At 35.9% G+C, this 12,772-nt stretch overlaps 1 protein-coding gene, 1 long non-coding RNA gene and 1 other non-coding gene across 3 annotated transcripts in view; 2 read left to right on the plus strand and 1 right to left on the minus strand.

Annotated features, from left to right (window-relative positions):
* galntl6 (polypeptide N-acetylgalactosaminyltransferase like 6) overlaps positions 1-4,183 on the plus strand; it is a 203,812-nt gene extending 199,629 nt beyond the window's left edge. The window contains exons 11-13 of the mRNA XM_052546075.1: positions 1,518-1,634; positions 1,730-1,879; positions 3,407-4,183. Coding sequence (XP_052402035.1) covers positions 1,518-1,634; positions 1,730-1,879; positions 3,407-3,574 — 435 coding nt within the window. The 3' untranslated portion in view covers positions 3,575-4,183. The remainder of the gene's footprint in view (positions 1-1,517; positions 1,635-1,729; positions 1,880-3,406) is intronic.
* A 1,647-nt stretch (positions 4,184-5,830) lies between these two features.
* LOC127948535 (uncharacterized) lies at positions 5,831-11,156 on the minus strand. Its single transcript, XR_008152106.1, has 2 exons — positions 10,950-11,156; positions 5,831-6,602 (listed from the first exon to the last, which is right to left on the minus strand). It is a non-coding gene; the product is annotated as an uncharacterized LOC127948535 (long non-coding RNA).
* An 88-nt stretch (positions 11,157-11,244) lies between these two features.
* On the plus strand, positions 11,245-11,327 carry trnas-aga (transfer RNA serine (anticodon AGA)). Its single transcript has one exon. It is a non-coding gene; the product is annotated as a tRNA-Ser (tRNA).
* Positions 11,328-12,772: the final 1,445 nt, after the last annotated feature.

A 12,772-nucleotide genomic window follows, 5' to 3' on the forward strand; every position in this document is an offset into this window, starting at 1 on the left:
TTTGTTTGTGTGTGTGTGTGTGTGTGTGTGTGTGTGTATGTGTGACCTTGCCCCAAGCCCTAGTCCCCTCATGTCTCCCTAGTGAGGTGAATAAGTGAGCAGAATTGGCCCAGAACTGCTGCCCGCTCTTCTATGTCTGCTCAGGAGGCAGTGGCTCCAGCCACTCATGCATTATTGAGCTGCACTGTGACAACAGTCAGTACACCTGAATGCCTTAAAGAAAATTAGGCGACCTGGACAGCCAATCAAAAAAGGGAAAAAAGAGACCAATATAAGGACAAGGAGAAGTGGAGCTCTCTGGACTTCATGCAGTGGAGAAAGTGCACGCGTCTTTGTGAACAGGTGTATTCTGAATTAATCATTATTTAAATAGGCCGATTTAGCACTTGAACAGATTGGAGACCAGGGGTCACATTGTACTTTGCTGCACAGTTGGGGAAGAAGTGAAACTTTCGGCTAGCTGTTACCTTGAATCCACATCTGACAGCACTGTAGAGGTGATTGTTATAGTAAGGAAGTACTTTTTTTTATCACATCTGAATGGTAATGGTAAATATTTCATAATAGAAAGAATTTGCAGATACTTTTGACATTCTCAGTGCAATAATCTGCATCATTTTAGACATTTTAATGTTCACAGAACTGTCAAATCTCATGCAACATTTCTTGATAGAGAATATTGATTGCATTTTGCTAGTGTAATCTTTTCCAAGTCAAAATTTTGAAATGGAGTGAGAATTGTTCTGTAGTATAGTATAATATAGTATAGTATTAGTATAGTATAGTGAGGTTTTGTTGTAATTGCAATAAAGAACTTATTTTGTTCATATTAATAACTGGAATAGAAATTAACCAATAATAGTTAAGTATTTTCATTATTATTATTATTATTATTTATTGATTGATTGATTTATTGTTTTTATATGCCATTGTTTTTGGCAAAATCCATTTCAAGGACTTACATTATATATGGATAAATCAGTATTTCTGACGCATTTAAAAATAAATTCTAAATTAAAATACTTTTTTTTGTGGTGGGCTGCTTAGTTAAAAATTCTTTCAGGGCAGAATATTCCTTATTGTTGAACCATGTATAATTTATTAAGTACTGAATATATTATAAACTTACAATATTTAACAACTAAAAAAAAGTATTAGAATTGTGTATTTTATGCTTATTACTCTTCTCACATCACCTAAACTGAAATGTTGTGTTTGGAGCATTGTTTGTATGTGTGGAGTTCCTGGCTGTGTCCAAATCCATGTTTTCCATGACTGTTGGGATGCTACCTTCAAACACAGCTGCCTATGTAGAGAATACAGGCACTGAGGCAGCTCACTAGCTGAAACAGTGCTTTTGTGTGTATTACAGTACAGATTTGTCCTACAAACTTTTTGATCTCCAATTCCTTGCTCTTGAACCTTGTTTAGATGCAATGACAATGCTAAGGTTAACCTTGTTAAATCCTTGTGCAATTAAAGGGTGGCATTCTCTAAATCTATTTCTCTGTCCATAGATCCGTAATGCAGCGTCTGGTTTGTGCATCGACTCTAAACATGGCTCCACGGGCACCGAGCTGCGTCTGGACACTTGTTTAAAAGAGGGTGCAGAGCGAACATGGGCACACGAACAGGTATAAGGCTCCTAACTGATGATAGCATGACATGAAGCTCATTCTGTGATAGTTTCCTTGAAATTGAGAGAATCGCTGCTCCCTGTGTTGGTTAGATTTTCACATTTGGCTGGAGAGAGGACATCAGGCCTGGGGATCCCCTGCACACCAGAAAATTCTGCTTCGATGCTATTAGTCAGAATAGCCCCATCACCCTGTATGACTGCCATGGTATGAAAGGCAACCAGCACTGGAGCTACAGGAAGGTAATGTAGTCAAAAATGCGAACATAGCTACTCACTCATTGAAATAACACCTATGTATGAGAATCAGCTATTGTATGTAGTGACTAAAAACGTATCAGAACTATCTTTAGTTTTAACTTCTTTCAAGTAGCTTCTTCAAAACTTGCCTTTTCATAGATTACAAGTCTGGGGTCAAGGTTCTTTTTTTGTCAGTTTGACCATGTAAGCCCTTGCTGGTAGAAGTAGTAACATGTTCTCTGTAAATAAAATAACATATTTTTCAAGCAACAGAAATTGCTAAAATATCATTTTAGTATATCAGTATATCATATAGTATATTGAGAAAATGTAACTATATATGCAGGCACAAGACTTTAGATTTTTTTCAAAAAGGTTTTGTAGCTTTAGGACAATGTATACATGAATGTCCATTCCCTTCAAATATAAATTATTTGACATCTTTTAAGAAAAAGTAGTAGGCACAGTATTTGTCTGTAAGAACAATAAATAAAGAAAAGTGACGGAATACAAAAGCTTTTGACATTATGAAGATCAAATCCATTACAGTCTACATGAGTAATGTTTTACACCCAGGTGTTACGTTTTCATCTAGCTTCATACATTTTCATATACCATCTCTAAGGAAAAGCCGCACCTGTCTTCCTTCATATTCCCTCTCCACATCTTCTTTAGGAGGTCAATAAAGTATATCTACAGCAACAGAGCAGCATACACCTTGTTACAGAAGCCCCTGTGGACTAACGGCTGGCGCTCCGGGCCCATCACTAATGACAGCGCCTAATACACAAGCTCGGTTTTTCTAGCCCTCTAGTGAGGTAGAACGAGCCTAAACTGAGATATTCCCTCTCACATAAGAGATTTAAGGTGCCAAGCAAAGAAATCACTGTCATTGCAGGATAGGTCAATAACGGCGCTATAGAGAGAGGAAATATACAGTTGAAAGGAAGAGGTGGTACCTGGCAGTGCAGCTGCCTGAGGCGCAGAGAACAGTAAATCAACCCAGGGGAGAGCGGCACAGAACTGGAGCCGAAAGCCCGAAGCCATGTCCCTCCTCTGCTCATCCTGATCACTCCCCCAGGGACACATTCTCTATTTTTTCACCAACTCTGTTTGGCATACTCAGTAGTTTCTAGCACAAAAATATAGATGGCCTGTGTGCTCTGGAGAATGCTTTCAAGTGGAAGGTTTCTTTGTTGAATTCTACTTTTTGATAGGAGATTGATGTTGAAGTGCTCCCTCATTCTTTCACTTTTATTTACCTTTCACCTTCCTCTACCTCCCGCCCCTCTCATCCATCATTTATTACATTCTCCCATTTCACCTCCAGACTCAAGCCATGAAATGAAGTCAGCTTTTCTGATTAGCAGATTCCGTGTTTGGTTCTTCAGTTCCACCCCTGTAATCTGACTGAAGGCTAGAAGGAGATAAAGCAGGATTAGACCTCCAGCAGAGTCACGGTGATTGTGTTTCTTGTTTATTTATTTTTATTTCCCTCTCTTTCTCCATCCCATCTTCTTTTTGCTCCAGGATAAGTCTTTGTACCACCTTGTGAGCAACGGTTGCATGGACTGTAGCCCTGGCGATAAGCGGATTTTCATGAACAAGTGCGACCCCGGGTCTGAAACACAACTGTGGATCTTCCAGAAAGTCAACACTACCGTTCTGGACAAATTCAACAGCGGCACCAGCTCATAGGACCTGGGGTCGTGGTCAAGCCAATCAGCTGGCTTCCACACATACACACACCTCCCACAATCTTTAATGTGGGCCTGGATGTACTTACTGTCTGGCTCTGGGTTCCTCTCAAGGTTCTGCAGCAGACTGAGCAAGAGCAGACTCTTGAAAGAGAGGACTAGAAACACAGAGAGACACGAGGCTGGTGGAAACGCATCCACAATGAGCACCTTGCTGGTCGAGGAGAATACAAACAGCCTGGACTCTCTAGTAGGGGTCTAATTTGGGCCCCCAGTTGCTCCCTATACATTAAAAAACAAGGTCCGAAGATTGCATGGGGGATTTGTACAAAACCAGAAAAGTTTTCTCTCATTTTTTTTTTTTTTTTTTTTCGTAACGCTATTTATTTTTCTCTGGGATTGTTTCGACTGTATATTTATTTGTATTTATTTGTTGCCTTTTCCAGATTTAAGTTATGTGTATTGACTTTGTTTTATCATCTCTTGTACCTGTTAGAGTCAAACTTGGGTCGAGGTGTTGGGATGACCTAATTAAATGAGATATTTTGACTTTTTCAGTGGAATCTATCTTGTTACAGAGTTTCTCGTCTATAAATAAAGCAGAAAATGAGTGGATGTGTGTCTCGCCTGTGTGGTCTGTCTTTGTCATACTGATAGATGATCTCAAAAGTGGTGGTTTGGCTCCCTCTGGTGTTGAGCCAGTATATTTAATATATATTATTTACATAATTTATTTTGTATATTTCTATTACATCATTAATCAGCAAATATGAACAGGTAAGGATTTATTACAACAGTAATTCTGTCTTTTTGGTGTGGGTTGCTGTAATGTGCTTAGATTATGTGGGGTCATAGCTGTCACATGTGCTATACCTCAATTATTAATTCAGTTTATGGTTCAGACCAATTGCATTTGAATATCAAACAGCCTACCCAAGGCTTTTTTTATTATTATTATTAAACATACCATCACATGTTTTGCTCTTTATTGGGATAAAACCACAGCGACACAATTAAAGCTGCAGTAGGGAACTTTTGACGCTCTAGCGGTTAATAAACAGAACTGCTTGCGTCTTGCGGAAGAACATCATAGCCGGAACTACTTCTCTCTGTTTATGTCTATGAAGAATCACAAAGGTACTGGGATACTCCGCCACGGTGCCCCCGAAGCAATCTAAAATGGTCCGAATATAAACACTTATTATAGGTGCAGTGATTCAGGACAAGCTAAAAACACGGGTTGGAAAATGGATTCATGGTGTACTCGCTTATTATATACATTTTTCTACATTTTGAACACAAACAAAGTTACGGACCACAGCTCTGATTGGTTGTTTCATACCGGGAGCAGTCAGTAACTGCAAATGGCAATAGGACCACTGGGAGGAGCTTGATTTTTTCACAGATTATCTGTCTCATATTCTACTGTCAGGACATAATGACAGGTTTAACAAATATGTAAAAAATATATATTTACAAAAGTTACCTACTGCAGCTTTAAGATAAGAGCCGCTACATAATGAATGAGATTTTTAATTAAAGGTTGCACTGTGTTTTTAGGGCAAGGGCATTTTTCTTTATGTTTTAAAGTTGTGAAATGTTTTAAAGTTGCTGTTTTATTCGGTTCATTGATTATAATTACTGTTGGCCAGTAAATTTGTGAATATTCTAAACTTTTTGTGCTGCGTTTATCTAGGCTAGTTGTGTGGACGGACTGTTGTATTTATTTGTTTCTGCTGACTGACAGAGGACTTATGCTGACTTGTTGGATCAAGTTTATACGAGGAGAGTAAGTGAAAACCTGCCGTAAATATACAGTAAGTTATATCTAGCTGGAAAATATTTCTGAAATCCGAGGTGTATGTTTCCATTCTTGAACACTAGGAGGAGCTTATCTCCTACAAATGAGTCCTTTTATAACTGCAAGTGGCTTATCCGAAGTTTCAATTTTCACATTATTTGTTCTTTGTAGGTTTTTCGCTCTTCTCTTTCAGTAGTTCTTTAATATATATATATATATATATATATATATATATATATATATATATATATATACAACATGGGCGACTGCTACGGGTGGGGGAAAAGAAAATGAGGAAAAAAGGGAAAACATTTTTGGGAAAAATTATTATTTTTATAAATGTTTCACCTTTTCACTTATTTTAACAAATAACAGAAAAGTCAATATGTATACATATTTTACCTCATAACAAATCAACTTCTTTTTGTAAAACTGAAAGAATAAAACATTCAAAACTAACTTCCACAAATACAGTTTATTCCAAAAGCTCAAATATGACATGCATACATAATAATCAGAAGTCAGAAAGAGCTAAATTTCCAAGTATGCTTGAGCGTGCAAGGAATTTGTTGTGCAGTTGTACAGTTGTGATATAGATAGAATAGGAATGGAATAGAATGAGATGTACTAAGATATGGGGTGGTAACAAATAAAATATAAGGTTATTGCACATATTTTTATTGCATGATGGGAGGATTTTAACTGTTCATAAGGTAGATTGTCAGCAGACAATAAACTCTTGAGTCTATCTGTTCTGGTATTCGGTGCTCTGTAGTGCCGGCCAGATGTCAAAAGTTAAAAAAGGAGATAGTTTGGATCTGAGGGATCCAAAGTGATTTTGAAGTTTCAAATTTTTTTATTTTTTTTTATTGGACAGTTCTTGAAAGGTGGGTAGGGGAGCACCAATAATCCTCTCGGCAGTCTGAAGACCTCAGGTCTGTAGCAGTGCAGTTGTTGGTGTAGAGTAGGGCTGCACGATAACTCGCATGAGATTGTCATGAGCATCTCGTCAGTAAAGCCGGTTCTGTTGATTTTCAGATAAATTGCCTGTGATATTGCATAGCTTGTCAATGAATTACCACTCTGTGTAGTAAATTCTGCTCCATCTTAAAGCACACGATGGAGACTTCTAATCAGCAAGGGTCTGCAGTCATTATGTCCTGTCATCTTGGGTTTCTTTAGGCCGGGGATGATGGTGGAGCATTTGAAGCAGGCATCTGTTGAAGATCTGTGAAACAATAATAATAATAATAATAATAATAATAATAATAAAAGTTATAAATAAAGAAAATTAAAAAAAGAAAATAATTCAAATTACATATATGTTTGCTACCAAATAGGTTTAGTCAAAAACGTTTAAATCCACACTGTAAAAAATTTCCTGTAGAAATTACAGTAACTTACTGGCAGCAGTTTGCCAGTAACTTACTGTAAATTAAACTTACAGTAAAAATACTGTATTCATATTTACAGTACCATTTAACTTGCTGTAAATGTATTTGCAGTAATATATTTTTTTACTGTAAAACACAATTATGTTTTTTTTCTCCTTTTATATATTTTAATACAATAAAATATTACTTTACACTGTGAAATTTACTGTAATTGGTTCACTTTTATTATGTATTGTAAAACTTTACAAATTATTTTATTTCAACAGGTCTCATGTCTCAGTAGTAAAAACTATAAAAAGAAACAAAAGACTGTTTAACTTCTTTTATTGGTTTAATAGTTAAATTGTAATACTTGAAATAACATTTTAATATTCTTGCAGATTGTACTTTCAGTTTTCCAAAAACTTGAATACATTTCATTACATACATGATACATACATAAAAGTTTCATATTAAGAGCATTTTAAAACAACAGACATGAACAGATTCAGTCATAAGAACAATCTTAAAAATTTACTAATTCAGAAAACTCCTGTGTAGAATGTATTTGCTCTTAGTAGCTTAATAGTTTTGCCAGCTGAAATCCAGAAACTCCTTAAAGGGATAGTTCACCCAAAAATCTGAATTAGGTCATTAATAACTTACCCTCATGTCGTTCCAAACCCGTGAGACTTCCGTTTATCTTCAGAACACAGTTTAAGATATTTTAGATTTAGTCCGAGAGCTCTCAGTCCCTCCATTGAAGCTGTGTGTACGGTCTACTGTCCATGTCCAGAAAGGTAAGAAAAACATCATCAAAGTAGTCCATGTGACATCAGAGGGTCGGTTATAATTTTTTGAAGCGTCGAAAATACATTTTGGTCCAAAAATAGCAAAAACTACGACTTTATTCAGCATTGTCTTCTCTTCCGGGTCTGTTGTGAGACAGTTCAAAACAAAGCAGTTTGTGATATCCAGTTCATGAATCATTCGATGTAACCGAATCTTTTTGAACCAGTTCACCAAATCAAACTGAATCGTTTTATACTGTTCGCTCTCCAGTACGCATTAATTCACAAATTACTTAAGCTGTTAACTTTTTTAATGTGGCTGACTCGTGAACTAGTCAGTATTTTGTTCGTTATCTGGCTCGGCTCGGTGTTCATCTTCAGTTCTCTCCTCACAGCAGTTCAGTCAGTGTACTTTTTGAGTAAATGAATTACTCCGGGATATTGGTTTGTTTGAACTCAGAAGTGTCAGCCACATTAAAAAAAGTTAACAGTTTAAGTAATTTGTGGATTAATGCGTATTGGAGATGCGAACCGTTTAAAATGATTCAGTTCGATTTGGTGAACTGGTTCAAAAGGATCCAATTACATGGAGTGATTCGTTCGCGAATCGGATATCACAAACTGCTTTGTTTTGAACTCTCTCTCACAACAGACACGGAAGAGAAGACAATGCTGAATAAAGTCGTAGTTTTTGCTATTTTTGGACCAAAACGTATTTTCGATGCTTCAAAAAATTCTAACTGACCCTCTGATGTCACATGGACTACTTTGATGATGTTTTTCTTACCTTTCTGGACATGGACAGCAGACCGAACACACAGCTTCAATGGAGGGACAGAGGAGATAAATGGAGGTCTCATGGGTTTGGAACGACATGAGGGTGAGTTATTAATGGGTGAACTAATTTTTTGGGTGAACTATCCCTTTAATGAAGGAGGATACATGAGGGTTCAGACCAGAGTTCTTCCTTTGCACCATCTTCCCACTTCTTTTGATGACGTGGAACTTTGAGGAGCACTTGCTGTTGTCAGGGTTAACATTCAACCTTTACATAACAGAAAAAAAAGTTAGATCATTTGATGTGAAAAATGTCTAACAAAACAACCAAATACTCACAACACAACCAAATACAGAAATGCACTGCAAATGGCACAGAACACAATGGAAATATTTCCAGGGGACCCAATATGTGACGAACCTGGATGGAGCATGTTTAGTACTCAACGTCTACTTTTGTTTTCTTGCAAAAAATACAGAGATTACATATTTATGACATACAACTTTATATACAATATAAAAAATGTAAAAAGAACATTAGGGTAAGATATTAATCTATACATTAGTAACATTGTAAAAAAAAATTGTAATGTTATGTTTAAATAAGTTTCATAGGTAAGAAATGTAAGGTAATATAGGGTCCAAAGATGAAACAGCTAATTTTAAAGTTGAGACACACAGAGATAAATAAAGCATATTACAAAAACTTTTTTTGTATAAAATGTATTTATTTGCAACAGTTATGTTAACAGCAATAATAAGACATTTATGTCCTAAGAACAGCTATTAAGCTGATAGACACCATGCTGCTTTGTCACGAGAACATCCCAGGTTAAAATAATGAGGAAATTACGTTGCCTAAATCCGAAATCGCCCCCTTAACACTCATTCACTCATTTCTACATTAGTCCACTAATACGGTTCACTTGAAGCTGTGAATGAATTCGGACAGCCGTTGATCGCGCATTGGATGTACACAGTCGGGTTCGTCACTTACTGCGGTCCCCTGAAAACATTTCCATTGTGTTCTGTGCCATTTGCGGCGCATTTTCGCGAACGAGATTATGTTATTCTCCCGATGCTGATTTACAGAACAAATGTTACATTTGAAGTACACATATTTTTCTCTTGGTTGTTTAGTTTCCTTAACTTTATGTGTTTGCGGTAACGTTAAATGTGAGACTGAGGGGCGGAGAGGCTTTGGAAAGTGTATGAGCATTCAGGAACTGCACACGAAAACCTTAAATTCGCCGTGTTTTTATGCCCTTTGGCATGATTAATAAACGCGTATAATGTCTCCACAGAGACGCCAGTGTTTGCACACGACACGAACATTGCGGGTTTACTCTAGCACTACAAGCATGACGTGCATTTATATGGGGTAATCAGTTAACAGCAAGCGATAGTAGCGGGAAAAAATCTGACTGACTTTAAGCTAAATCCACGAAAGCTTTGTTGTTCGGCTAACAGTTCACATGAACACTCACCAGCTCCTGGAGTGGTCAAACCCAAGGCAGAGACCCGTGAATGTCCATATTTTGACGGTGAAACGTTCAGAAAAGGGAAAGAAAGGAAAGAAATATAAATGTTTGCACAGTGTCACCACAACTCTCTCTAGCTCTCTTCACAGCATAAATGTGAGGTGACTGCGCGCCATACAGTGGCAGCGTTTTTTTAATTTATATTTTTGTTTTAATTAAACCAAAGATATAATATATTTAAAGTAAAAGAAGTAATATTTGTACCCACCTTTGCATCTGACTGGTTCTTTTCGCATCTGTGTGTCTTGTTTTCTTCTTTCTCCAAGTGGGAAATAAAACTTGATCTGTGATTGGTCAGGTTTCGCGCTCATTTTTTCTTTACTGTATTTAGATTTACAGTAAATTAAAAATACTGTAATTTAGTGTCGCCAAGAGGGTATTCCCCAAAATGTAACTTTAAAATACAGTAATATGCTGTATAACTGTCCTACAGTAAAATACAGTTCATTTTACAGTTAAATACTGTTAAATTTACAGACATTTCTAACAGTGCAGCATCATTTATACAATACAAAGTAATATAAATTGGAAATATATAAGCAAATTGAAATAATTACATTTATAAAAATCTTAACTACCACAAAACGTTTAATATTAAGAATATAAATATATACAGGAAATTTACATAGACAGACATATTTAAAAAAATAAACTATAATAACAATACTACTAATAATTACATAAAATAAACTTTCAAATCTGACCTTTATAAAATAAAAATTATGTATGTAAATACAAATTGCAATAATTACCTAATAATATAAATAACTAACTTCCACCAATAGTTTATTAAAAAAGCTAAAATCTGACATTTTATGATTTTTATAAGACATAAATACAAATGTAAAGAACTTTAATAACAATACTGATATTTATTATAATTGCTGGAATATGAATTTCTATCACAATCTCGCCCAAACATAGGATCTTATATCTATATAACGTTAAATGTTAAATCACAGATTTAAGAATATGTTTAGGGAAGAAAAAAAAATACCAGCACACAACGTTAAGCGGAATAATTTGAAGACAAAAGAGTTAACGTCACGTAGTACTTCTCTTTCATGTTATGCCTTTATTGTAGCCTACTTACCTCCAAGTTATCCTAAAACGTCAAACTGACTAAAATTCGCCTTAACCTTGAAAACTAGTCATCCACGAACTTCCGCTTTTATAACTGTAAACATTTGGTTCGCACGTGATTATGTTTCGGCCAATGGTTGCTTTGCCCCGTTCGGACCTGTTAGGAGTTATTAGGACTTTTAGACCATTGGGTGTTAGGATTGTTAGGACTTGTGTTAGGAATTCGTTCGGAAATGTTAGGACTTATTTAGAATGTGTTGGGAATCGTTAGGAATGCTTAAGCTGTCCTTTCGTCATATTGTACAGTTGTCGTGGCCGAGTGGTTAAGGCGATGGACTAGAAATCCATTGGGGTCTCCCCCGCGCAGGTTCGAATCCTGCCGACAACGTTTCCTTTACTCGCCGCCGACTATGCATGGGTCATGACAGCCAATATCAAATAGAGGGTACATATAATTTTTTTTTTTAATGTGTTTGTTCTATAGAAAAACAGATTTGAAAAAAGTTTGACATTTTGCAATAGATAGATTTCTCAAGTCTGAGTTAACTTGGCGCCATCTTGTGACTGAAAACGATTACTATGACTACATTGTAATAAGATGAGGCTTGTCTTTTGTCACTGAGCATAAATGATTTAATAGATGGATATAAATCCTAACTAGTCCCCGTGTAAAACAGGAAAAATAAAACATCACTAAGAACAAGATACCAGAAACAGACAGAAAAATCTGGATGACAGTAAACTAAAAATTATTTTTGCAATAAAAAAACGAATTACTTGTAACCCTCACGTTGTTCCGCATATATTCATTTCTTTGTTTTGCGGGGCATGAAGATATCCTGAAGAATGTTGGTAACCAAATAGTTTCGGTGACCACTGACTTTATTGACTGAGACATTTCTTAAAATATCTTTATTTTCCCCATATAGTGAGATGAACTATGTGTGAGTGTATTCAGTGCATCCAGAAAGTATCCACAGCACTTTCTCCGCATTAGTTTATGTTACAGAATTGAATTAATTATTTTCCTCAGAATTCTACAAACAATAGGCTACCCCATAATGGCAATGTTAAAGATGTTTGTTAGAATTATTTTGCCAATTTATAAAAAAAAAAAAAGAAAAGAAAAGAAAAGAAAAGAAAAAAAATCTAATTCAAAAGTATTCACAGCCTTCAAAATTGAGTGCAGGTGCATCCTGTTTCCACTGATCATCCTTGAGCTGTTTCTTCAACTTGATTGTGGTAAATTCAGTTGATTGGACATGATTTGGAAAGGCACACACCTGTCTAATGCACATCCGACCAGAAAACGTATATCATGTGCTTTTTAGGTGTGGTAAATATAGTGTGCATCATGATATATTATTTAGTCACTTTGGGGAGGAGGGAATGATGCATGAAGATATTTGAGGAAGAGATTTAATGGATAGACAGGTATACAGAGCATGAATTAAATATATGGTTTAGGGTCTAGATTATAATTGTGATAATAATTGTGTTCTTCTTCTTCTTCTTTTTGTTTTGTTTGGCAGAAGGCAACTATTAAGGTGCATAACTGCCACCTGTACTGCAGTGTGGACCAGAGATTCGTATTTACTTAATAATAATCACACACACAACCCACACATACAATCTATTCATTAATCCAGACTGTTGCAGGAAAAGAAGTATTTCTTCATATGTCTGCCCCCTCATTTAATATATCCCTAAGACTTAAAACATTCACCCCATATTTCTTTAACTCATCTTTTAATTTTATTCTTTGCATCATATATTTAATGCAGTGACTGACTCATCTTCCTGTATCTATCTGAAGGATGCTTTTTCAATAAA

This window comes from Carassius gibelio, chromosome B1 (assembly GCF_023724105.1).
Source record: "Carassius gibelio isolate Cgi1373 ecotype wild population from Czech Republic chromosome B1, carGib1.2-hapl.c, whole genome shotgun sequence".
In the NCBI taxonomy this organism is placed as follows: Eukaryota; Metazoa; Chordata; class Actinopteri; order Cypriniformes; family Cyprinidae; genus Carassius; species Carassius gibelio.